The sequence below is a fragment of the Helicoverpa armigera genome, chromosome 30 (genome assembly GCF_030705265.1).
Source record: "Helicoverpa armigera isolate CAAS_96S chromosome 30, ASM3070526v1, whole genome shotgun sequence".
In the NCBI taxonomy this organism is placed as follows: domain Eukaryota; kingdom Metazoa; phylum Arthropoda; class Insecta; order Lepidoptera; family Noctuidae; genus Helicoverpa; species Helicoverpa armigera.
This window is the reverse complement of record NC_087149.1, coordinates 2839963-2865829: the sequence shown is the minus strand read 5'-3', so window position 1 is coordinate 2865829 and position 25867 is coordinate 2839963. Positions and strand designations below refer to the sequence as shown.

The 25867-nt window shown below is 43.5% G+C and overlaps 1 protein-coding gene and 1 long non-coding RNA gene across 2 annotated transcripts in view; one reads left to right on the top strand and one right to left on the bottom strand.

The window, feature by feature from the left end:
* LOC110382543 (exportin-7-B) overlaps positions 1 to 24943 on the top strand; it is a 35483-nt gene extending 10540 nt beyond the window's left edge. The window contains exons 10-27 of the mRNA XM_064042806.1: positions 1213 to 1357; positions 10728 to 10943; positions 11293 to 11439; positions 12002 to 12174; positions 12865 to 13043; positions 14027 to 14175; positions 14603 to 14769; positions 15297 to 15441; positions 16194 to 16344; positions 17835 to 17994; positions 18745 to 18935; positions 19994 to 20123; positions 20570 to 20651; positions 21156 to 21294; positions 22214 to 22291; positions 22934 to 23040; positions 23554 to 23768; positions 24546 to 24943. Coding sequence (XP_063898876.1) covers positions 1213 to 1357; positions 10728 to 10943; positions 11293 to 11439; positions 12002 to 12174; positions 12865 to 13043; positions 14027 to 14175; positions 14603 to 14769; positions 15297 to 15441; positions 16194 to 16344; positions 17835 to 17994; positions 18745 to 18935; positions 19994 to 20123; positions 20570 to 20651; positions 21156 to 21294; positions 22214 to 22291; positions 22934 to 23040; positions 23554 to 23768; positions 24546 to 24648 — 2677 coding nt within the window. The 3' untranslated portion in view covers positions 24649 to 24943. The remainder of the gene's footprint in view (positions 1 to 1212; positions 1358 to 10727; positions 10944 to 11292; positions 11440 to 12001; positions 12175 to 12864; positions 13044 to 14026; positions 14176 to 14602; positions 14770 to 15296; positions 15442 to 16193; positions 16345 to 17834; positions 17995 to 18744; positions 18936 to 19993; positions 20124 to 20569; positions 20652 to 21155; positions 21295 to 22213; positions 22292 to 22933; positions 23041 to 23553; positions 23769 to 24545) is intronic.
* On the bottom strand, positions 2132 to 5054 carry LOC135119168 (uncharacterized). Its single transcript, XR_010278024.1, has 2 exons — positions 3920 to 5054; positions 2132 to 3209 (listed from the first exon to the last, which is right to left on the bottom strand). It is a non-coding gene; the product is annotated as an uncharacterized LOC135119168 (long non-coding RNA).
* Positions 24944 to 25867: the final 924 nt, after the last annotated feature.

Here is a 25867-nt window from a genome sequence, read left to right as displayed (position 1 = left end):
ACTTCATAGGCACCACCAGCGACGAGTCCAGCGACGACCTGTGCACTGTGCAGGTGAGTGTCACTGTGCAGTCACTGTGTAGTCACTCTAGAACTGTCCGACGAGAGGCAGCACGCGCTGGTCGCGGCGCTGCTGCGGCTGGCACACAACTGCCTCACCTTCGACTTCATAGGCACCACCAGCGACGAGTCCAGCGACGACCTGTGCACTGTGCAGGTGAGTGTCACTGTGCAGTCACTGTGTAGTCACTCTAGAACTGTCCGACGAGAGGCAGCACGCGCTGGTCGCGGCGCTGCTGCGGCTGGCACACAACTGCCTCACCTTCGACTTCATAGGCACCACCAGCGACGAGTCCAGCGACGACCTGTGCACTGTGCAGGTGAGTGTCACTGTGCAGTCACTGTGTAGTCACTCTAGAACTGTCCGACGAGAGGCAGCACGCGCTGGTCGCGGCGCTGCTGCGGCTGGCACACAACCGCCTCACCTTCGACTTCATAGGCACCACCAGCGACGAGTCCAGCGACGACCTGTGCACTGTGCAGGTGAGTGTCACTGTGCAGTCACTGTGTAGTCACTCTAGAACTGTCCGACGAGAGGCAGCACGCGCTGGTCGCGGCGCTGCTGCGGCTGGCACACAACTGCCTCACCTTCGACTTCATAGGCACCACCAGCGACGAGTCCAGCGACGACCTGTGCACTGTGCAGGTGAGTGTCACTGTGCAGTCACTGTGTAGTCACTCTAGAACTGTCCGACGAGAGGCAGCACGCGCTGGTCGCGGCGCTGCTGCGGCTGGCACACAACTGCCTCACCTTCGACTTCATAGGCACCACCAGCGACGAGTCCAGCGACGACCTGTGCACTGTGCAGGTGAGTGTCACTGTGCAGTCACTGTGTAGTCACTCTAGAACTGTCCGACGAGAGGCAGCACGCGCTGGTCGCGGCGCTGCTGCGGCTGGCACACAACTGCCTCACCTTCGACTTCATAGGCACCACCAGCGACGAGTCCAGCGACGACCTGTGCACTGTGCAGGTGAGTGTCACTGTGCAGTCACTGTGTAGTCACTCTAGAACTGTCCGACGAGAGGCAGCACGCGCTGGTCGCGGCGCTGCTGCGGCTGGCACACAACTGCCTCACCTTCGACTTCATAGGCACCACCAGCGACGAGTCCAGCGACGACCTGTGCACTGTGCAGGTGAGTGTCACTGTGCAGTCACTGTGTAGTCACTCTAGAACTGTCCGACGAGAGGCAGCACGCGCTGGTCGCGGCGCTGCTGCGGCTGGCACACAACTGCCTCACCTTCGACTTCATAGGCACCACCAGCGACGAGTCCAGCGACGACCTGTGCACTGTGCAGGTGAGTGTCACTGTGCAGTCACTGTGTGGTCACCAGGTGATCACCGTGCAGTCACAGTGCCGTCCCTTTGCAGTCATTGTGTGGTCACTGCGGAGACTGTATTGTCACTATATGTATTGTCTGTCAGACGACAGACACGCTAGAGTTCCCTCGAGTCTCGGCTTGCATACAATACTAACTATATGTAGTTTATCAGTTGTCTTAGCACCCATAACACAAGTTAATAAATAACTCACCGTGGAGCTTATCGACCGTGTGCCAAAAGGTGTGCCGACATTATATTATACAGGAATTAATTTTATCCAGTGCGCAAACTTTGTCAACTTATAGTTAAATAAGTTTTGTAGATACATACGTATCTACAAAACTTATTTTTATTATGTTATGTTTTAGTACAAAAAAGAAAAGTTATTGATAGCAAAAGATGTTTATTTTGTACCCGATTGTACGGTCACAGTCGTCATAGTAGGCACGGCGGCATCGCGAAACCGGTTTACTGACGCGAGCGCTGCTCCAAGCGCTTAAGAAAAGTTGGTATCCATATTTTGCTGATTTTAGAGCGGACAAAAGAATGAACATTTTTTTTTCTGATGATGCACATATGTTCTGTTAATGATTCTGGACCAACAGTTTTTTTTTTGTGCACTGCTTAAAATTCATTCCTGTATTAAAAAAATATGTCGGAGGGGTCATCAGGAATGGCACTATCGTCCGACATCAGTTAGGGTAATGAAGCAAAGAGATAACTCAAAGAAACTCAAAACTCAAACGAACTCAAAAGTCAAACGTTTATTCAAATTAGTCAGAACAAAAGACAGCCCCCAAAACGCCCGCCCTTCGCCACTTCCTATGTGTTTTGGCTTGGGGAGAAGAAGTGGCGGAACAAACTCCCCAGCAACACATGTCTGTCTGTTAGGTTAGAAGAACCTTTACACTTTAATTTCAAAAGACACTTTACACACTTTACAATATGGATCTACAACGGCACTACAACACTAGGCAATAACACTAGGTACACTACACGTAACGAAAGGCAGTATCGAGATGTGCGCAGCACGACGACTCGACCAAGACTGAGCTCCGCGAACGCCACGCCGACCACCACTACTCTGCCAAGCGCGCCAAAATGTTGTTTCACCGGAAACGCCACCAGAGGGCGCGCTTGCGTGACGTTTAGTGTCCGTACTATTGACAGTCTCCGACACGGCCATCCTGCGTAGACCCACGTCCTCGTGGGTTAATCTGCAACAACACAAACACAGCACAGTATGCACAGTACAACCTCGGCCACTCCTGACCACTATGTAGCACACTGAACAAAAGTCACACAGATCCATCTGAACCACAGAACCACATAGGGTCATAATTACGCCACACAGGCTTATTAATATCGCTCACACTTGAATGCCACACAGGCTACCAACTGCCACACAGGCTACCAACTGCCACACAGGCTCCTAGCTGCCACACAGGCTCCTAACTGCCACACAGGCTCCTAGCTGCCACACAGGCTCCTAGCTGCCACACAGGCTCCTAACTGCCACACAGGCTCCTAGCTGCCACACAGGCTCCTAGCTGCCACACAGGCTCCTAGCTGCCACACAGGCTCCTAGCTGCCACACAGGCTAGTCATTGTCAAGTTTGTCTGATCAATCTAAACATTTTCAATGCAATAGAATGCTTTCACCTTGTGCGATGACATGCGATGTCCTGGCCTGCCGCAACTCATACGGCCTCCACAACAAATCCGGGGGAGGATGACGCTCCAAACAGCAACTGCAGCGCACCTCGCGCGCCGCTTGACTAGTGGACCTCGTCCTGTTCTCCAGGCTCGGTTCACCTTAGATGTTATCTGTTAAGTCAGAAATGGAAAGTGCTTAGGCATCAAATATTGACAACATATGGGTCAGCAACAAACCTTCTCGATGGTAAGACCTAAACACATGTTATGGGTTTTAAGAATAGCAATCACCATTTAAATGAAGAAACTAGTTACATTAAATTTTAAGCACGAAATCAAAGAAAGATCGAATTGCTAGTCAGACTGAACTTGTAAATTACAAAATCATTACAGCTACGGTTGTCATTCACATCAACGCCTTCTACTCGATAGGCTTCACAAAACCGTCGTGTCCCTTAGCCGAGCTCTCAGCCCATCCTGGCCTCCTAGGGACCACAACCACAACTATAGTGACATGACACCAACTGTACCACAGATGTATACCGGTCTCATCCTGGTCACCCCGATGCCGTCACACAGGCCAACGAGTCTCTTCCAGGTCACCCCGATACCCATCTTAGGTACAGCTTAACACAATAAAAACAACAGTACCGCAGATTTTACATAGGTCTCTTCTTGGTCACCCCGATGCCATCACACAGGCCAACGGGTCTTTTCCAAGTCACCCCGGTCTCCATCATTGGTACAACTTAGCACAAAATGTTACCAAAAGTCTATAGTCTGATGCACAATTCAATCACATGACGCAAAAACTGAAATATTCTAACTTTAGGATATTGATGAGATCAGATAACTAATAATTTTCAACTCTGGGATCAAACCTGTGAACCTAGGTTTCTGATTATCTACGATTCCACCAATTAATAAGCGCAGTGGTAGCGCAATCAACGAGACTGAAACTGTCTCTCAAGTTTATAAATGTCGTAAGACAAATAACCTCAAAATAAAGCAAAAATGGATCGGTCTCACCGGGTTTCCACTCAACACCTCAACGCGCATGACGATGCGCAGTACAGCAAGGCTTTCGCGGACGTAAAGCCACGTAGATACACGAGCACCAACACTCCGACCTCACGATGACACGTCAGGCTCCTGGCAGCTGGGATGCTCCGCAGTAATTTTGTCGCCATATTGCACAATAACGACCGTCATTGTTGAAACATGAAAAAGACAAATTCGGTTAATTTTCTAGCATACCCTCAATAAGTAGCTTGACATGTAACAATGGAAAACGATACCATTACCATAACCGTGGTTACCATACTTGTACCTTCGCTGAAATTCTCAATAAATCTTCTACTACAAACTCACATTTGATATTATCGACGTTCAATTTTTTTTTTTTTTTTTTGTCAATGGACAGAATTTTATCTTCGCATGGCGAATTCTTAACACATGTGGGCATTCGGATTACATCCCACTTCTGATGTCGGAGGGGTCATCAGGAATGGCACTATCGTCCGACATCAGTTAGGGTAATGAAGCAAAGAGATAACTCAAAGAAACTCAAAACTCAAACGAACTCAAAAGTCAAACGTTTATTCAAATTAGTCAGAACAAAAGACAGCCCCCAAAACGCCCGCCCTTCGCCACTTCCTATGTGTTTTGGCTTGGGGAGAAGAAGTGGCGGAACAAACTCCCCAGCAACACATGTCTGTCTGTTAGGTTAGAAGAACCTTTACACTTTAATTTCAAAAGACACTTTACACACTTTACAATATGGATCTACAACGGCACTACAACACTAGGCAATAACACTAGGTACACTACACGTAACGAAAGGCAGTATCGAGATGTGCGCAGCACGACGACTCGACCAAGACTGAGCTCCGCGAACGCCACGCCGACCACCACTACTCTGCCAAGCGCGCCAAAATGTTGTTTCACCGGAAACGCCACCAGAGGGCGCGCTTGCGTGACGTTTAGTGTCCGTACTATTGACAGTCTCCGACAAATATATATGTCGGCGCGGCCCACAGGCGCTGCCCAATATTGCTGGCTGGTTCCTTGTTTGTGGTCGTGATGGTGACGTGAGGTGCCAACGTCAATTGAAATAATCTAAAATGGAATCTCGAAGAGAAACCAAGTTCAGGCTATGTGATCTTGGAAATGTATCCGATTTATTGTAACCAATGTGATTATTGAAGTACTGAACGATAATAGACGATGTGAACGACTACTGTGGTATTATTTCATATCCTGACAAGATGCAAGTGTATCAAAAGATTCTAACCACTTCTGGTGCTCCGACATCAGAAGTGGGATGGATGACCTTGCCCACTGATTGCTGCCTTGTTCGCATATTGGCTTTCTGATGTTGGTGCAGCGCTAAAAGACGAATACTCGTACTGCAGATGCAGTTGCTAATGAGAACACAAGATATCGATATGGTTACGGATCGCTGAACGCAAGTACTACTGATGGAGTGCAGCATTGAATGAAGTGTGTGACGACCGAAGCGGATTGATTTAGAAAAGATTGTCCATGGAATCGTCATGCAATACGGAATATCATGTTGAAAGAAATTGCGAGAAGGAAACTGACAACCGCCGTTCCTTTGTTTGTTAAAATTAAGTGATCGAATTCTGAAGGCCCCTGGTTACAGACCTCCAGGTGGAACCGTCTGAGTTCAATGATATGAACTGTACGCACGCATTACGAAGTTTATTTGCGAGAGCGTTCTGACCAAGTATTCGTTATGGAGGGTGTTGAGAGCTTTTGAGAGCAAGATTACTGGTGAAAAATGAAGTGAAGATGTTCGGCGTAGCAAGCGAGATGATATTCCTCTGGTTTACATGTTTCTTGTGATTGTGTGTAAAAGGAACATTACACCCGGAATGTGTCACGTCGTAGAACAGGCTTATTCTAAGGTTGGAGGAAGAAACACCGCGATGTGCCTTTGATAATGCTAGCAGAATGCTATCCTAAAATGATACCCTAATCTTACCAACAGTTGCAACAATTTGAATGATTTGTTCCGTTGAAGGAATGAGTTTCGTGGCATTGAGTGCTCAGAGAGCTAAAAGAATAGCATCGCACATCGATGTTTCATAAATTGCATTATTAAAGAAACGAAATAGTGGATATTTTCATAGTCTCAACGGAAAATAACAGGACTTGGTTACCGTGGTTACTAAAACAAGATTGGTTGCTATGGTGACAATATCAGAGTTGTTATCAAAATGTTGTGATAAAATTAACCGATTTATGATATCTTTTGCATGTGATGATCCCGTGAGCCTCTCCTGCTTCCTGTGGAAGAAGTCTCTGCTCGCTCTTCGTTGCGGGGTCCGCGAGCGCAACGCATGACTTCTACCGCGCGCTGTCTTCCAGCGTGATCAAACACGATACGCGATGTTTGTTACGTACAGAGATACTAAGAGCAACATGAATGATGAACCTGGTGAGATCAATCCAATTTCGTTTGCGTCTTTACAAAGTCGTACATCCGTAACGTTGATAATTGTCAACTATCTCCTTGGTTTAGTAGTGATATCTAAGGACTCGAGTTTGATCCTCGGGCTGCGTCATATTGCTTAATGGACCTAGCACCTCATTCATTGCTTTCAATGACTTCCAATTCGTACACGCTAGTTTTGCTGTAGCCAGAACATTGTATGTAGCGTTTCACCGTTCAGGTGATACTATTACCCTGTACGATAACGAAACTATTATAGCAAGACTATAGTTAGCCTCGTAGGTCTAGCTGTCATAAGCGCGGCTGCTCAGCACGAGGTCTCGGGTTCGATTCCCGAGTCGGGACGAAATTGCTTTGTTGCCTTAGAAACTTTCACAAAGCATTCCGGAGCCTGAAAATTGCTAATTGATGCACCCGTGCATCGGAGGGCACGTAAAGTAAAGGCAAGTAAAGGTCCTTTAGTATGTTAGGTCCTGCTTGTGATCTCTCTCCGGTCGTGTCGCATTGCCGTCCCATCGGACTACGACAGTGAAAGAATAATGAGTGCACCTGTGTCAGCGCGAATGCTTGTTCACTATAGTATGTCCTGCGCAGTTGGCTAATCTCCTTACATGAGAACAGCCGTCGTAGCTGGTAATCGGCTAAGAAGACATCTTAGCTAGTAAATAGGAATAATATTAATCACATGTTAGCTTTTTAGGTGTCTGTTTCTTACCTTATTGCGTAGCCATAGCAATTAATTTCCTACCTTGGAAAATAGCTTCAAAATAGCACGCTGTTGTTATTTATCGCTTACTTTTTGCTTATCTGACTTACTTTGACTTAGAGTCCTATGTCCCCTAGATAGGGCAGAGGGCGTCCACAGTGCTCCGCCATCGCGTTCGGTCTTGAGCTTTGCGCTTTATTTCGCTCCACGTTCTGCCTATAGTCGCCGCCTCTGCAATGATCGACCGCCGCCAGGATTGTTTAGGGCGGCCACGTTTCCGCTTCCCTTGGGGATTCCAGTCTAGGGCTTGCCTCGGGATGTGATCGGGGTCCCTTCGGAGCGTGTGGCCGATCCAGTTCCACTTGCGTCGTTTGATCTGCTGGTCGATCGGTGTCTCTCCGCAGCGTTCCCACAGTTCTATGTTGGAGATTTTCTCGGGCCAGTATATACCGAGAATACGACGAAGGCAGCGATTGACGAAGACCTGGAGCTTACGCTTAAGCTTTTGCTTATCTACTTGCTCTATTTACTTACATTGAGTTGTTCAGCTTTATATTGTGCGTCAGACTTTACATTTACTGGTAGACTGTACCTAACCTACTCGAATAACCATTTAGTAATTTAATCGTGTTCAGATGTACCTACGATGGATACGGGTTGATTCGGAATAAACCCGTGTAAAGCCTGTGTGATGGCATAAGGGTGACCGGAAAGAGACCTGAGTAAAATCTGTGGTACAATTGGTGTCATGTCACTGAGCTTGTGATCGTGTACCCTACAAGGCCTACAAGGCCGGAATAGGCTGTTGGCACTGTCAAGGGACGGACCGACGGTGAAAATCCTGAGTAGAAGTTTTGATGTGAATTAACGACAGCCGTAGTTGTGACGGTTCCTGTAACTAACGTGTTGAAAGACTGACTACCAAAAAAAAGCAAAAGCAACAAAGTCTGATAACTAGCTTTACCGAAGTGTGACTGGTTGCCTAGGTAATTGTGTTGAGAAATCGCTCCCTATAAGGCACGTATGCCCAGCTACATTCGGTTAGAATGAAAGTCAATCCAAACTTATTGACAGAAGGCTAGGACTGGGCTGGATGTAGTTAGTTAACTTAAGCTCTCATCTCTAACAATAACGGATGGTAAGTCTGAAGTCTAATGTTTGGTTACCGATGCGCATGTTTGTCTTATCACTACAGATGTTGATGGCCGAGGCTGAAGGAGAGAAGGTGATCAACTACGTACGCTAACGCCGTGTGAGCTGATGGCTCGCAGCTGCGGTTGCTGACACGCGCTGTTGCAAGCCAGGATACCGTGCGATTCTGCGGTGGTAAAGGCGAACCAACAGTGAACTGTCAATTCGACACTTTACGAGTTTTCCCTATGCTAGTTAATCAGGTGATCTGTTTTGTTGTTAATGTATTATGAACGTCGCGTTAAAACATGAAGCAGTAGTGTATTTAAAAACATTGCATTTGACGTATATCGATTGAATTAGCAGACTATTGAGATTCAGTTGTACGTTTGCTAAACGTTTAAACGAAGTTTTTAGTTTCGACGTGCTATTTGAACTTGATTATTTATCAGAAACAGTTGAAGATAATGATACCGATAGTGAGCATTTCGTTTTAGCAGTTGAATTGTTGATAGGTACTGTATCGAATTCGCTAAGCTGTAATGAGTGAAGTCTATTCCTGATGAATTGTCTGATGAACATCAGATAGAAAGTATGTTGTAATTAGACCACTATTGGTTGTTTGATAAAATCAGATCTAAGCTTGCTTTGATCAATGAACTAAGTTATTGAGTAAAAAAAAAGAAGAATTAATGGAAGTAGTCTAGTCCTGCTACACTTGGTATCATTCTACGTTGTAGCCGTAGCTCATGCAGTAACAGTCTGTAAAGAGTCTCGGTACTTTCTTGGCTCTCCCACATTACTTAGATTAGTTGGGAATGTGTAAAAATGGTTACTGGTTAAGTGACCAAAATCGTGTCGCTGGTTAAGTGGCTACGATAGTAAAAAAAAAGAGATAAAAAACAAAGTATCCCCTGGGTTAAGGGAAGTCTCCGGTTAGGAGAAGCCTCCGATTAGGAGAAGCCTCCGGTTAGGAGAAGCCTCTAATTAAGAGAAGCCCCTGGTTAAGGGAAGCCTCCGGTTAGGAGAAGTCTCTGGTTAAGAGAAGCCCCTGGTTAAGGGAAGCCCCTGGTTAAGGGAAGCCTCCAGTTAGGAGAAGTCTCTGGTTAAGAGAAGCCCCTGGTTAAGGGAAGCCCCTGGTTAAGGGAAGCCTCCGGTTAGGAGAAGTCTCTGGTTAAGAGAAGCCCCTGGTTAAGGGAAGCCCCTGGTTAAGGGAAGCCTCCAGTTAGGAGAAGTCTCTGGTTAAGAGAAGCCCCTGGTTAAGGGAAGCCCCTGGTTAAGGGAAGCCTCCGGTTAGGAGAAGTCTCTGGTTAAGAGAAGCCCCTGGTTAAGGGAAGCCCCTGGTTAAGGGAAGCCTCCGGTTAGGAGAAGTCTCTGGTTAAGAGAAGCCCTGGTTAAGGGAAGCCCCTGGTTAAGGGAAGCTCCAGTTAGGAGAAGTCTCTGGTTAAGAGAAGCCCCTGGTTAAGGGAAGCCCCTGGTTAAGGGAAGCCTCCGGTTAGGAGAAGTCTCTGGTTAAGAGAAGCCCCTGGTTAAGGGAAGCCCCTGGTTAAGGGAAGCCTCCAGTTAGGAGAAGTCTCTGGTTAAGAGAAACCCCTGGTTAAGGGAAGCCCCTGGTTAAGGGAAGCCTCTGGTTAAGAGATGCCCCTGGTTAAGGGAAGCCTCTGGTTAAGAGAAGCCTCTGGTTAAGAGATGCCCCTGGTTAAGGGAAGCCTCTGGTTAAGAGAAGCCTCTGTTTAGAGAAGCCCCTGGTTTAAGGGAAGCCCCTGTTTCAGGGAAGCCTCTGGTAAAGAGAAGTCCCTAGTGAAGGGAACCCTGGTTAAGGGAACCTGGTTGAGGGAACCCCCTATTTATGAAATGTCCCTGGTTAAGGGAGCATCCTAGTCTTAACAAATGTTTTGATAAAGTTTCACAATAGCTGAGCTTAATGATATGGTCAGGTGTGGCCGAACGAAAAGATGTTCCTTGGTATTATTTCTGTTACAGTGCTACTTACACGAGGACGTGTAAAGCGCAGGATGGCCGTGTCGGCGCGGCCCACAGGCGCTGCCCAATATTGCTGGCTGGTTCCTTGTTTGTGGTCGTGATGGTGACGTGAGGTGCCAACGTCAATTGAAATAATCTAAAATGGAATCTCGAAGAGAAACCAAGTTCAGGCTATGTGATCTTGGAAATGTATCCGATTTATTGTAACCAATGTGATTATTGAAGTACTGAACGATAATAGACGATGTGAACGACTACTGTGGTATTATTTCATATCCTGACAAGATGCAAGTGTATCAAAAGATTCTAACCACTTCTGGTGCTCCGACATATATATTTAAAAGAAAGCTTTAATTAAACAAATGATTTGACTTTGACTTATCTCTTTCAGATACCGACATCGTGGCGGCCTACATTCCTAGAGTCCGGTACATTGGACCTGTTCTTCGAGCTGTACCACCTACTAGGCGGGGCTCTGGCCAGCTTAGCACTCGCTTGCTTGGTACAGCTAGCTTCTGTTCGAAGGTCTCTCTTCAGTTCTAATGAACGAGCCAAGTTCTTGAATAGACTGGCCGCTGGAGTGCTCAGGATATTGGATAATACGCAGGTATGTATGGAATTTCACTTTAAGGATTTTGTAGTATATCTCTTGTATATATCTCACTATTATCAATTTACTAGGAAGTTTATAAACTTTCGTAAGATTCTAAACGGGAGATAAATTGTAATATTTTACGTCCACATTTTCGAAAATTTATCAATTTCCGACGTCATATGGTAAATTTATAAACTAATGAATATCTATTCGTAAGATTTTATATGGTTCGACCAATCACAGAAACTCTTTTAAATATACGATCTTTGAAATACGTAAAATAAGAGCTCAAGATTAGTGCCGATAACTATAAACAGTTTATTTATTTATATTAAAATTGTTATATATTATAATTTTACAGGGCCTATCAGACCCGACGAACTACCACGAGTTCTGCCGCCTCCTGGCTCGACTCAAGTCTAACTACCAGCTGGGCGAGCTCGTCATGGTGGACAGCTACCCTCGTCTCATCGAGCTCATCGCCAAGTTTACTGTCCAGAGTCTACAGGTACGTCTGATGATGATGTCCTCCTAGCTGGTTATCGGCCATGTTCTCATGTAAGGAGATCAGCCAGCTGCGCAGGACATATTATAGTGCACGAGCATTTGCTTGGACACAGGTGCACTCACTATTCCTTCACTCTCACAGCCCGATGGGACGGCAATCCGACACCACCGGAGAGAGATCACAAGCAGGACCGATATGCGTGCTCTCCGATGCACGGGTGTATCATTCACCAACTTGCAGGCACCGGGCTACAGTTTCTAAAACCCAGAAAGTGATTTTGGCGCGTCCCGGGAATCGACCCGAGACCTCGTGCTCAGCAGCCGCGCTTGCAACAGCTAGACCGACGAGGCAGTTCTTACATACATAGTTACAAGTGAAGCTAGTATAAGCGTGTTTAAAAAAATAATCGATTGAAAGCTAAATTATCTGCCAGTATAGTAGAGCAAATACCTACGTTATATTTTATCCCGGTACGGGCAGAAGTTCCAATGGGACACTTAAACCGCTGAAAAACGAATAAAAATTACTTTGTCTTTAATATTTTCTTTATTTTCCGTTCCAGATGTGGCAATTCGCCCCCAACTCGGTACACTACCTCCTGTCACTGTGGCAACGCATGGTGGCATCAGTGCCCTACGTGAAAGCCAGCGAGCCTCATCTCCTCGAGACATACGCTCCGGGAGTCACCGCGGCCTACATCGGGAGTCGGTTAGACTCCGTCGCCTGTGTTATCAGGTAAAGATAAATTTATTCACTATGGGTACAATATAGGTAACACTACAAATACATTTTGATAATGAAATAGAAGCCAGTAAGTCTGACTCCTGACCCCAGTCTAACCAATGGGTATTGGGTTGCCCGGGTAACTGGGTTGAGGAGGTCAGATAGGCAGTCGCTCCTTGTAAAGCACTGGTACTCAGCTGCATCTGGTTAGACTGGAAGCTGACCCCAACATAGTTCGGAAAAAGGCTCGGGAGATGATGTTGGTTGTGTAAACAAAGCTAGGGATATTTAAAGTTTCTATAAAATGGGACAAAGAGACTCGTGAAAGCGATAAACCTCATCTTTTCGAGACATACGCGCCGGGAGTCACCGCGGCCTACATCAGGGGTTTGTTTTTATTTTTATTTCGGTACCAACTTCTAACAATCGCATACAAAAACAATTTACATTTACATATACAAGTATGGTTCACCCGCTTTAGGCTGCATGTCAGACTTTTTATATGACATAATACCTATTGATAGAACCGATTTTTTGTAGGACGTTTAAACTAGGATTTTTCTGACCGACTTGTTGTATGCAATGTCTGGTACACTATTGCTATAACTTTGTTCTATTTTTCTCCTACAATAAATTGGTCACCGATTATCAGACTTAAATTAAATATCTGTTCCCATTTTATCATAAAATCCTTTGTTACAGGGACGGTCTAGAAGACCCGCTAGACGACGCGGGAACAGTCCAGCAACAATTGGAGCAACTTTCAGTGGTCGGTCGCTGCGAGTACGGCAAGACTTGTCAACTTTTAGTCGCCCACTTTGATCGAGCGGCCGCGGCCTATAGCGTTGAAACACAGCCACATCAGATACTTGTGTTGCAAGGTAAATATACAAGATATTATCTATACTAATATTATAAAGAGGAAAACTTTGTTTGTTTGGTTGTAATGGATAAACTCAAAAACTACTGGACCGATTTTAAATATTCTTTCACAATTAGAAAGTTATATTATCTGCGAGTAACATAGGCTATATTTTATCCCGGTGCGGGCAGTAGCTTCCATGGGACGCGGGTGAAACCGCGGGAAAACGACTAGTTATATATAAAACTAGTGACCCGCCCCGGCTTCGCACGGGTTCAATGCATGCATGCAATGCATATAAACCTTCCTCTTCAATCACTCTATTCTGTTAAAAAACCGCATCAAAATCCGTTTCATAGTTTTAAAGATTTAAGTATACATAGGGATAAAGGGACAAAGAAAGCGATTTTGTTTTAAACCTTCATAATTTTGTATAATGATATTTTTAATATTTTGTATTTCAACGATTCTTCAAACCATACAGACAGAATTTTGTTGCTGCAGAGTTAGTTGCGCCACTTTTTCCCAGTAATAACACATACAGGAAGTGGTGAAGGCGGGCGTTTTTGGGGGCGTTCTCATGTAATACTTACGTTCGAAAAGTGCTGTTTTTCAGCCTGCTTTGTATAAATGATTTTAGTTTTGACGTGTCTTATAAATCGATGGAGCCGGCTGCACGCACGAAAAAACATGACTCATGCGGCGTTACCTCGCTCTGAGGCGTTCCGTTTAAGGCTTGAAGTGCAAGCGAGAGCACGTAACGAGCGACAAAGAGGCACAATCGGTCCCCGCGTTCGGCAGCTATTCACGTTGTCACGTTCAACTATCGTCTGTAAAACGACTTTACAGACAACAGTTTTTTTTTAACAAAGAATTTTTCAAATCGGTGCTGTAGTTTCCGACATTACCGCTTTCAAAACAAGCTTTAATTTCATAACATTAGTACCTACCATCACTATATTATTTCAGCAGATTCTATCACCACATTTTCTTTCGTTTCAGGTCAGCTAACCTGGCTGGTGTATATAATCGGCGCTGCGATAGGCGGGCGGGCGTCCGTCAACACTTGCGATGAGAACGACGCCATGGACGGCGAGCTGGTGTGTCGCGTGCTGCAGCTCATGGACCTCACCGACTCCAGGCTCGCACAGGTGCGTATATTAACTACAATATATCTATGTCACCGGAAAATAACAAGATCCGTAAGTTTATCAATTTACTAGGTAGTTTATAAACTTTCCTAAGATTCTAAACGGGAGATAAATTTTAATATTTTACGTCCACATTTTCGTAAATTTATCAATTTCCGACGTCATACGGTAAATTTATAAACTAACGAATATCTATTCGTAAGATTTTATATGGTTCGACCAATCACAGAAACTCTTTTAAATATACGATCTTTGAAATGCGTAAAATAACACACTGCTCTCTGATTGGTCAACGTTCATAGTGGCAATGCTTAGGAAGGAGAAGTGACACGTGACAGCCAACCAATCAGATCGCGCGTAGCGTTTGGTTACTGCTTACTTATTATTTCTAACCTAACCTAACCTAACCTTTGTCTGTGGTCCCCAGGGCGGCTGCGAGAAGCTAGAGCTAGCCATGATGTCGTTCTTCGAGCAGTTCCGCAAGATCTACGTGGGTGAGCAGGTGCAGAAGAACAGCAAGGTGTACCGGAGACTCAGCGACGTGCTCGGCCTGGCTGACGAGAGCCAACTGCTCAGTGTGCTCATGAGGAAAATGTGAGTATTCTTATTTAGCCGACTGCAGAAAGAGGTATTTTTCATCTTACTTCTTACTTACATTATAAATGTGAAAGTTTGTGAGAATGTATTTATGTATGTTTGTTAATCAATCACGCAAAAACGGCTGGACCGATTTGATTGAAATTTGGTGTGTAGGTGATACCCTGGATTAACACATAGGCACTTTTTATCAACACACCACGCTGGCGAAGCCGCTGGCGGAAGCTAGTCTTCTATATATACAAAAGAAAGTCGTGTTAGTTACACATTTTATAACTCAAGAATGGCTGAAAATTAGAGGGGAGGTAGCTTAGACCCTGCAAGAACATAGGATAGTTTTTGTCACAATCCGGGATGCAGGTAAAACCGCGGGCAGAAGCTAGGATTCAAAAAGTTTTGGTGGCCTAGTGGGTAAAGAACCAACCTCTGGAGTATGAGGGTTCGACCTTTGTCTTTTCTACATTATATCTTTTTTTATGTACTGTTTACAAAAATGGCTCAAAAATTAATATTATGTTTTCCAGTATAACAAACCTGAAGTACTGGGGCAGCTCGGAGCAGATCATTGCGAAGACGCTCGGTCTACTCAGCGACCTGAGCGGCGGCTACTCCTGCGTGAGGAAGCTAGTCAAGCTGGACGAAGTGCAGTTCATGCTGACACATCATACGGTGAGAATTAGTTATATTCCTGAAGTACTGGGGCAAGCACATATAAGACTCGACCGTGGCGAACCAAACGAATTTTAGAATATTTTATATGTAATCGTATCGAATCGATCGAATCTCCCGTATCAGAAATGACTCTAAAAAAACATACAAACATACAAACCTACAAACATACAGGTGAAGCTAATAAAAAGCGTGTAATGACAAACGAATTCCGACGACGTCATCAGATTCGATTGCCTGGCAGCTATGTATGACAGGTGTGAAGGAAATACAAACGCGTTCCTTGGGGTACCCTTCCAATACGGGCACCGCGCTACCTCTGTTGGTTGTCTCGGCATAGGCGCCATACACTCTCATGCTCTGACTAGTAACGACGCGACACTCGTCCGTATCGGAAATGAAGCTTTACGTTGACGTACATACATATTGGAGGAACTTCTCAATAATATTTATTTTTAACACGCTTATATTAGCTTCACTTGTAATAACGTATGTAAGAAAATCTTGGAATCTTAATTTGACCCCACTTCCCGGTCTTCGATTAGGATGAATTTTTGCACACGCTCTGAGTTCTGATGACAATACATGATTACCTAAGAAACGTCCTTATAAATCCAATATGGCGGCTTCCCCAAGGTGGCGGACTGGCTGTTTTGGATTTTGTAATTTTTGTGTTTCCTTAACGCGTGTTTTTAATGTTTTTTCTTTTTTTACCTACGATTAATTTAAGGGTATTTTTTATCTTATTCCAGGCGGAACACTTCCCATTCCTGGGCATAGCCGGCGTCGGAGCCGCCGAGATGCGATGCCGCAGCATGCTGTACACGGCGCTGGGCCGCCTGCTCATGGTGGACCTGGGCGAGGACGAGGACCGCTTCCTGGCCTTCATGATGCCGCTCACTGGTAAACATACCCCTCCCCCCCCCCGCACTCAAACTCAAACTCAAACTCAAACTCAAAATCGTTTATTCAAATTAGGCTGATAAATCAGCACTTTTCGAACGTCAAAAACAAAAGACAGCCCCCAAAACGCCCGCCCTTCACCACTTCCTATGTGTTTTTGCTGGGAAGAAGTGGCGCAACAAACTCCCCAGCAACACATGTCTGTCTGCAAGGTTTGAAGAACCAGAATGTATACAAGTCAAAGTCACTCAGAGACATTTACCACCTTATTATAAAACGTTTTAAAAAAAAAGTACCAGATTTTGTACCACCTTTAAACCACCGTCCTGAACAAAATCAGTGGACTAAAGCTATTACTAAAGCGGGTACTTCTTAAAACCACGATTTATAATAAGAGGGTTAATGATTACCTAAGCCACTCCTTAGTGACAGATGCCCATTTTCACCAACAAATACCTAAATTAAGGGATCCCCTAAGAGCATTTACGGAACACTTAATAAGAATTTCGTTTTCACCAAAGTTTAGGTGTCCCTTATACATAGTTATTTATGTCAAAATTGGGAGAGCCCTTATTCTAAGTGGCACTTAGATTAAGAGATTGTTGGTGAAAATGGGCAATAGTGTTTAGTCTTGTGTAACGTTACGGCTTAGAGACATTACAGCACTGAAAAACACTTCGTGAAGATACCCTATTGCATCATCTATTAGTACAGTAGACCGCACATCAGTGGTAACTGTCATGCACCTTAACTCAATAGTAACAAGTACGATTTTCCTATAAAACTGTTACCACTGACCTGAAGTTGACTGTACATAGAGGAAAAAAAATAAGGTTGCGTGTACACGGTGCATGTAGCTGGAGCAAGTTAACATGCGCAAGTGACAAGAGCACGCGGGTGGATATTTTGCTTTGGTACATGCGCGAGTCGCTGGACGCGCACGTTTTTAAAATGCATGTAACCTGCGCATGTGCCTCAACATGCGCAAGCTACGTGCACCGTGTAGATGCACCCTAACTTATGGCTCCGAAACTATTGAACCGATTTGAAAATGTCTTCAGCGTTTTCCCTTACATTCCGGTGGAACTACTGCCTGTACCGGGATAAAATATAGCCTACTAGCCGTTTTCCCGCGGTTTCACCCGCGTCCCGTAGTAACTACTGCCCGTACCGGGATAAAATATAGCCTATGTTACTCGTGGATAATTTAGCTTTCGAATGGTGAAAGAATTTTTAAAATCGGTTCAGTAGTTTTTGAGCCTATTCATTACAACCAAACAAACAAAGTTTTCCTCTCTATAATGTTAGTATAGATAATATTAGTATATATGTTACTCGGGAAGAGTGTAGCTCTCGAACAGTGACATTTTTTAAAAATCTGTTCAATAGTAACAAACTTTGTATTATGTAGAAAAACATTTTCTTTATTACATATTTAGAAAAACATTTTCTTCATTACATATTTAGAAAAAGATTTTCTCCATTTACAGCGGCATTCGAAAGTATAATCGGCCTCCTAAGCGGTCCGGAGTCGACGATGTTCAACTCGGAGGACGCCAAGAAGACACTGATAGGCCTCGCGCGAGATCTTAGAGGCCTCGCGTTCGCTTTCAATACGAAGACTACTTATATGATGCTGTTTGATTGGATGTGAGTATATTTTACAATTTATACTTATTTTGTGCTGTCATTGAACATCTTTGGCAGTCGTTACGGGTAGTCAGAAGCCAGTAAGTCTGACACCAGTCTTACCAAGGGGTACTGGGTTGCCCGGGTAACTGGGTTGAGGAGATCAGATAGGAAGTCGCTACGTTAATGTCGGTCCTGCTTGTAATCTCTCTCCGGTGGTGTCGGATTGTCGTCCCATCGCGCAACTGACTGATCTCCTTATATGATAACTATAATATCATGACACCTTTTCACACGGTCGGTTAGCCATGGTGAGTTATTAATTAACTTGTGTTATGTGTGCTAACACAACTGATAAACTACATATATTTTTATCTACACATATGACACCTAAACCATGGGTAACAAACATGCTCATCACACAAACGTCGACCGAACCGGGAATCGAACCCGGGACCTCAGGTCCGGCAGTCCGGCATGGTGACCATTGCGCTATCGAGGTCATCAACTACTGGCTGACAACCAGTTTGAATGCGATTATTGGTACACTAGCTTCTGCCAGCGGTTTCACCCGCATCCCGTGGGAACTACTTCCCGTTCCGGGATAAAAAGTAGCCTAAAGCCTTCCTCGATAAATAGGCTATCTAACACTGAAAGAATTTTTCAAATCGGACCAGTAGTTCCTGAGATTAGCGCGTTCAAACAAACAAACTCTTCAGCTTTATAATATTAGTATAGATAAATATTAATAACAATGATTATTTCCCCCAGCTATCCAGTATACATGAAAGTCTTACTCCGAGGCATAGAAGTATGGTTCTCGGAGCCCGCCCTGACCACCCCCGTGCTCAAGCTGACGGCAGAACTCGCGCAGAACAGAAACCAGCGGCTGCACTTCGACGTGTCCTCGCCTAATGGAATACTGCTGTTCAGAGAACTCTCTAGCATTATCTGTGCTTATGGTAAGTGCACAATGAAAACTGTAGGTCCCGGCTGTCATTGAACATCCTTGGCAGTCGTTATGGGTAGTCAAAAGCCAGTAAGTCTGACACCAGTCTAACCAAGGGGTATCGGGTTGCCCGGGTAACTGGGTTGAGGAGGTCAGATAGGCAGTCGCTCCTTGTAAAGCACTGGTACTCAGCTGCATCCGGTTAGTTTGGAAGCTGACCCCAACATAGTTGGGAATAGGCTCGGAAGAAGAAGAAGGTGAATGTGACCTTTTTATGGCTTTTATCCGCTACTGAGTATTGAGAAGTGGTTCTCGGAGCCAGCCCTGACCACTCCCGTGCTGAAGCTGACCGCAGAACTCGCGCAGAACAGGAACCAGCGGCTGCACTTCGACGTGTCCTCGCCCAACGGAATACTGCTGTTTAGAGAACTCTCTAGCATTATCTGTGCTTATGGTAAGTGAATTAAAGTAACAGGAAGTAGGATCTTGAGGAAACCTGGACAATAAAGTCTGAAATCAGCAACCCGCATTGAGCAAGCGTGGTGATTAATGCTCAATCCTTCTCCGTGTGAGTGGAGGCCGCAGCCCAACAGTGGGACGATAAAAAGGCTGTGATAACGGTAACTCAGCTACATCTGGTAAGACTGGAAGCCGACCCCAACATAGTTGGGAAAAAGGCTCGGAGGATGATGATGATGGTGAGTCAAAGCATTTATTCGAGCGTTTATGACGCATATAACATATGGAACAAGCAAATACACAAAAACATGGTAAAATAAAAAAAAGAACAAGGTAGGTAAGTGTGAATACTTTTTATGCTAAACGCTGTTATTTTGACCGACTTTAGAAAAGATGATGATATTCCACCCCGCGGCTTCACCCGCGTCCCGTGAGAACTTCTGCCCGTACCGGGATAAAATATAGCCTATGTCACCCATAGATAATGGAGCTTTCTAATGGTGAAAGAATTTTTTTAATCGGTTCAGTTGTTTTTGAGTTTATCCATTACAAACAAAGTTTTCCTCTTTTTAATATTACTTAGTATAGATTCATTCGTTTGGTATATTTCAGGCAGCAGAATACTAACGATAGACGTGGCTAAGAAGCAGATGTACGCGATGAAGCTGAAAGGCATTTCCTTATGTTTCTCTATACTGAAGGCTGCGCTTTGTGGGAACTATGCTAATTTTGGCGTTTTCAGGTAACTATTATTGGAATCTATTTTTCAAACTATCTTGTTGAAGTACTGTCTGCCGCCAAGTTTTTTTCGCTTCGTAAGGACACTATTTTTGCTCCCGGCGGACAAAACGTAGCTAACTATGATAATTCTGATATATTATAAGCTATAAGTACCAAGTTTATATTGATTTCTGACACTAACGCGAATATTAGACATTTAAATAAAACTACTTTTACGGATTTTATCTCAGTTATATTAATATTATTTAATCCCGATGTTTCGGATCCTTTACAACATCCATGGTTACGGGCGAACCCCGCCTGTCTGCGTCGTCTGCGTAAAAGTAGCTTATTTAGCTTAGTTACTAAACACACTTAGAAACTCACGTTTTTCTAAAATAAGTGTAATTAAAGCAACAGAATGCTTATTGTGAAAATCTATATTATTTCTTGTATTATGTATTTCAGGCTATACGGTGACGAGGCACTCGATAACGCACTCAATATGTTCGTCAAGTTACTGCTCAGTATACCACAGAGTGATCTACTTGTAAGTATTATCATCATCTGCCGAGCCTTTTCCCAACTATATTACGGTCAGCCTCCAGTCTAACTGGATGCAGCTGAACACAAGATATGAGGCGTGATCGTACATTTCGAACATATAATATACCTCGGAGTAATTTTTGATATCTTTGTTTAACTACGAAAGTTTCAATCCAAATGTTTTTTCTAAATAGTATTGTTTTTTTTGACGAGAAAGTTTTTAGAAAAGCCTTTTATTTAAAGAACTGTTTGAAGTTTTGTCAAGTTTGGTCCGTGGATGGACGTTACTGGTAGCAAAAAAAGTCAGAAAGTCTGACAACTTGGTAACCTTAATAAGACGAATTGCCCAAGTAATGGGTTGAAGAGGTTAGCTCAGTCGTTCCTTTATAACACTGGTACTCAGCTGCAAGCGGTTAGACTGAAAGTCGAATTTAGCTGCTGTGTCTTAGCCACTACCTCTTTCTACAAATTGAAGTTATCTGATTTTACATTTGCTTGTATATTTCAGGACTATCCCAAGCTATCACAGACATACTACGTGTTGCTAGAGAGGCTGGCTCAGGACCACATGCCGTTCCTGGCCTCGCTACAGCCCGACGCCACTCTCTATATACTGTGCTCCATCTCTGAAGGACTTACTGCTCTAGGTAATTACATTCATCATAATATAATAACCGGGGATCGTCCTTGGGTACATTTCTAAAATGTCATCATCATCCTCCGAGCCTTTATCCCAACGTATGTAAGGGTCTGCTTCTAGTCTAACCGGATGTAGCTGAGTACCAGTGCTTTACAAGGAGCGGCTGCCTATCTGACCTCCTCAACCCAGTTACCCGGGCAACCCGATACCCCTTGGTTAGACTGGTGTCAGACTTACTGGCTTCTGACTACCCGTAACGACTGCCAAGGATGTTCAATGACAGCCGGGACCTACAGTTTAACGTGCCATCCGAAACACAGTCATTGGTGTCCAAGATATACTTAGAAAGTACATACAAACTTAGAAAAGTTGCATTGGTACTTGCGTGACTTGGTATCGAACCCACGCACTCATACTTTAAGGCTGGTTCTTTCCACTCGTCATCAGACCTAATCCCACTGCTGGGCACATCCAGGGGCCCGATTCTCCTAATTTTACTTAAGCAACAAACGATTCACGTTCGACTGCGATCCAATCCCGACTCAATTACGATTGAAACGTATGTGGCATTCCGCTATTTTTTCTTTGAAATAAACGTTTCTCGTTTTCTGTCATTCAATAATGAATCATTTTGTCTGCAAATGATTAACTATTGCAATATGATTGTAGAGCAAACTACCGTATAGACCAAAATCACCAAAATAGCAGACCAATCGAACGTCGTTGGAATACGATTGGTCTTATATTAATAGCAGAATACCCGATAAGGTTAGAACTGCTATTGCGATCATATTGCGATTCGATTTCTATTCGATTTTGACATTATTAACTTAGGAGAATCGGGCCCCTGGAACATCCTTCTCCCATACAGGGAAGGATTGAGCGTTAATCATGATAACAAATGTGTTATTTTGTTGTTGTTTCAGATACGAGTGTATGTACAGGGTGCTGCGCCACGCTAGATCATATAGTCACATATCTATTCAAACAGTTAGTGCAGAAATGTGAGTATTTACAGTTAAATACTATTTATCCGTATCTCTAGGGAACTACTATTTGGATAACAGGTAATGTATAGCCTTCTACGATAAATAAGCTATCTCATCAGTAGTCGTTACTTAAATTAATGCGAAGAAGCAAGAAAACTAAAAAACGGCAAATTCTTCAGCTTCATGAGACAATAACTGTGATCCGTGTTTTTATCCGTGTCTTAAGGGAACTTCTTCTCCGTACAAAATATAATATTGATAACCAGGGATAGTGTAGCTTCCCAGAAGTTTCTTTTTAAATTCAAATCTGTTCAGTAATTTCAGAGCCTTCAGTTTAGGGTCAATGCTTCAGCTTTATGTATTTTTTTTTATTAGGCTACTACGCCCCATATACATACACACCTTAAACTAACATAATTGATTATCTATACTAATATTATAAAGCTGAAGAGTTTGTTTGTTTTTTTGTTTTGAACGCGCTAATCTCAGGAACTACTGGTCCGATTTGAAAATTTCTTTCAGTGTTAGATAGCCCATTTATCGAGGAAGGCTATAGGCTACTTTTTATCCCGGTACGGGAAGTAGTTCCCACGGGATGCGGGTGAAACCGCTGGCAGAAGCTAGTTGATTATAAATGATTTATTATTTCGTCCACAGCGAGCAGTAAGCTGTCGACGCCGCGGGCGGCGGCGCCGGAGACGAGCAACATGTTCATAGAGGTGCTGCAGAGGCGCCCAGAGATCATGCAGCAACTGTTAGCCACTGTGAGTACATTATAACCAGTTTTCTTTGAACGTGAATATTCATAGTAAATAGTTATAGTTTTTTCAAGAGAAAAATGAAAAAAATATGATAGGCTGTTAGTGAAAATAGGTTTTAGAGACAATTTAATCAAATTAAAACCAAATCAAAAGAAAAAGATTTTATCAGGATTTTATTTTTAACGATTCCGTTTTCTTTTTTGCGCTTACCATATCTCCAGACCTACTTTTATGATTAAGTACAATTTTCCCAAAATGTAATGATAGTCTTCAACTTCTTGATACTGACTTCTGCAATGTACTCAAAATGTGGAAAAAACGGATTTTGTTTTCCGGATTTTGTCGACTTTTTGTAATCCACAAAATTTTCGGTGGACTATACTGTGCTGAATATCGCATTAAAGGCGGTTCAGCTAAACGCTAGATAATTGCGCACAAGTACATACATATTAATACTTCTTATTATCATTTTTTGAAGTCGGTTAAAAAATATTAATATCAACTTATACTTTGCAGGTACTAAACGTAATAATGTTCGAAGACTGCTGCAACCAGTGGTCGATGTCCCGTCCTCTCCTCGGGCTGATACTCCTCAACGAGGAGCAGTTCGGCCGCATCAGACAGGACATGATCTCCCAGCAGCCTCGCGACAAGCAGCAGCAGTTAGCACATTGGTTCAACGGCTTGATGGCAGGCATCGAACCCAACCTGCTTACTAAGAATAGAGACAGGTGAGAACTTTATAACCATCTGGCTAGCCATTTCCCTAACTATGTTCTGCTTAACGAAGAACAGTTCGGTCGCATCAGGCAGGCATCGAACCTAACCTGCTCACTAAGAATAGGGACAGTTGAGTAATATACTAACGCCTGCCGGGGTTGTGGGATTGCTAGCGCTAGTTACCGCGGCCCTGGTACATAGAGGCCTTCAGAAAGAACATAGTAAGAGTCTGACGCTCCCTCACTTTACACATTATAGTTTCAATAATACTAATCTGTTTTTCCATAGGCGAATTAAAAGGTCAGAGAAAAAAGTTTTGTGTATAATGAATTTTGTAACCTATGTAAAAAAATAATGTGTTCCTAGCAAATAAAGGTAACACCTTCTTGTATTAGTTCTATTAATTTAAAGTCCTGCTTGTGGTCTCTCTCCTGTGGTGTCGGATTGATGTCCCATCGCGCTATGAGAGTGAAGGAATAGTGAGTGCACCTGTGTCCAAGCAAATGCTCGTGCACTATAATATGTCCTGCGCAACTGACTGATCTCCTTATATGAGAACAGCCGCCATGGCCGATAACCTACTAGGGCGACATCATCATTGTTAAAATTAACTACATATGGCCTTACTACAAAAACTTAAACGTCTGTTTTACACCTGTCTAAAAAAATTGTGGCTGCAAAATGAACCATATGTCAACGTCATAATCTGAAATTTTTTTAGACAAGTCTTAAACTGACGTTTAAAAGTTTTTGTGGTAAGACGGTAACAGTTTATTCAACTATTCTAGGTTCACACAAAACCTGTCGATGTTCCGTCGGGATATCAACGACCTGCTGAAGGGCGCGGCGGGCGTCAGCGGCGGCAACGTGAGTGACATGATGACGTCATAACTGACACACCACTGCGGTAGTCGCCAGAGGTGACGGTAGTCTTGACAGACCGTTTGTCGTACTACTAGTAGTTTAAGTAAAAAAGAAAAATAATTTTCAAAATCTCCGTTTGTCGTACCCACTACTAGTAGTTTAAGTTCACTGATCTATTGACAAAAGAATTTTCAAAATCTTTATAAATAACTAGCTTTTGTCCGCGACTTCGTTCGCGTGGAATAATGACTTCCGGCAGATTTTTGGTTTGGCCAATAGATGGCGCTGTATGTCCGGATTTTTTTTTTGTATTTCTTTGTAATAAAAACTATCCTATCTCTTTTCTCAAGTTGTTTTAGTCAAGTGTTCAACAGATGTTTAAGTTTTTGTAATAAGGCTGTATTAATTTAGAATCGTCGTCATTCTCAAACAGTTTGATTGTTAGAAAAAATAAAATTACATTTTTTATGGTGACAAAAATATCCTTTATCCTTCTCCCGTGATTTTCAGCTTAAACGGTTCAGCCATTCTTGAGTTATAAGTACTTTAACTAACATGACTTTCTTTTATATAAATAAATAGTTGTACTAAAACTACTTCATGTACGACAAACTGCTTTCAAATGCTACCGTTATTTCAATTATGTTAAATCTTTTACAATGTACTAAGAATTTAAATATATAACACCATTTAGATTCACCCATATTCCTTGATATTTTTCACTAAATTATTGAGTGAATACCATCAACTTTGTAGTGTATAAATAATGAAAAAACTGGCCTTAGAAAGAAACTACGTATACTTGAAAATATAGCTAAAAGTTTTGGACATATAAATGTTTTATCTCACGAAAGCGGTTAAGCCATACGTGTGTGGGTTTATTAAATACATGCTCATTGTGTTTGTGTGACTCGACGACTCGACACTACTGAGCGCGAGCGAGCTTATAGCTTACACAGCTGGATGCAGGTCGTCTCCAACAGGTATCTGTGGAGATCTAAGGGGAGGCCTATGTTCAGCAGTGGACGTCCTATGCCTGAGATGATGATGAGCCTACACATACAAACACAATGTGTATGTACATTTACACACACACTAGTATGGCTCAACCGCTTTCGTGTGATAAAACGCCTATTACTTTGTCAGCCAGCCTTGTCTAACCAAGGGGTATAGGGTTACCCGGGTAACTGGGTTGAGGGGGTCAGATAGGCAGTCGCTTCTTGTAAAGCACTGGTACTCAGCTGCA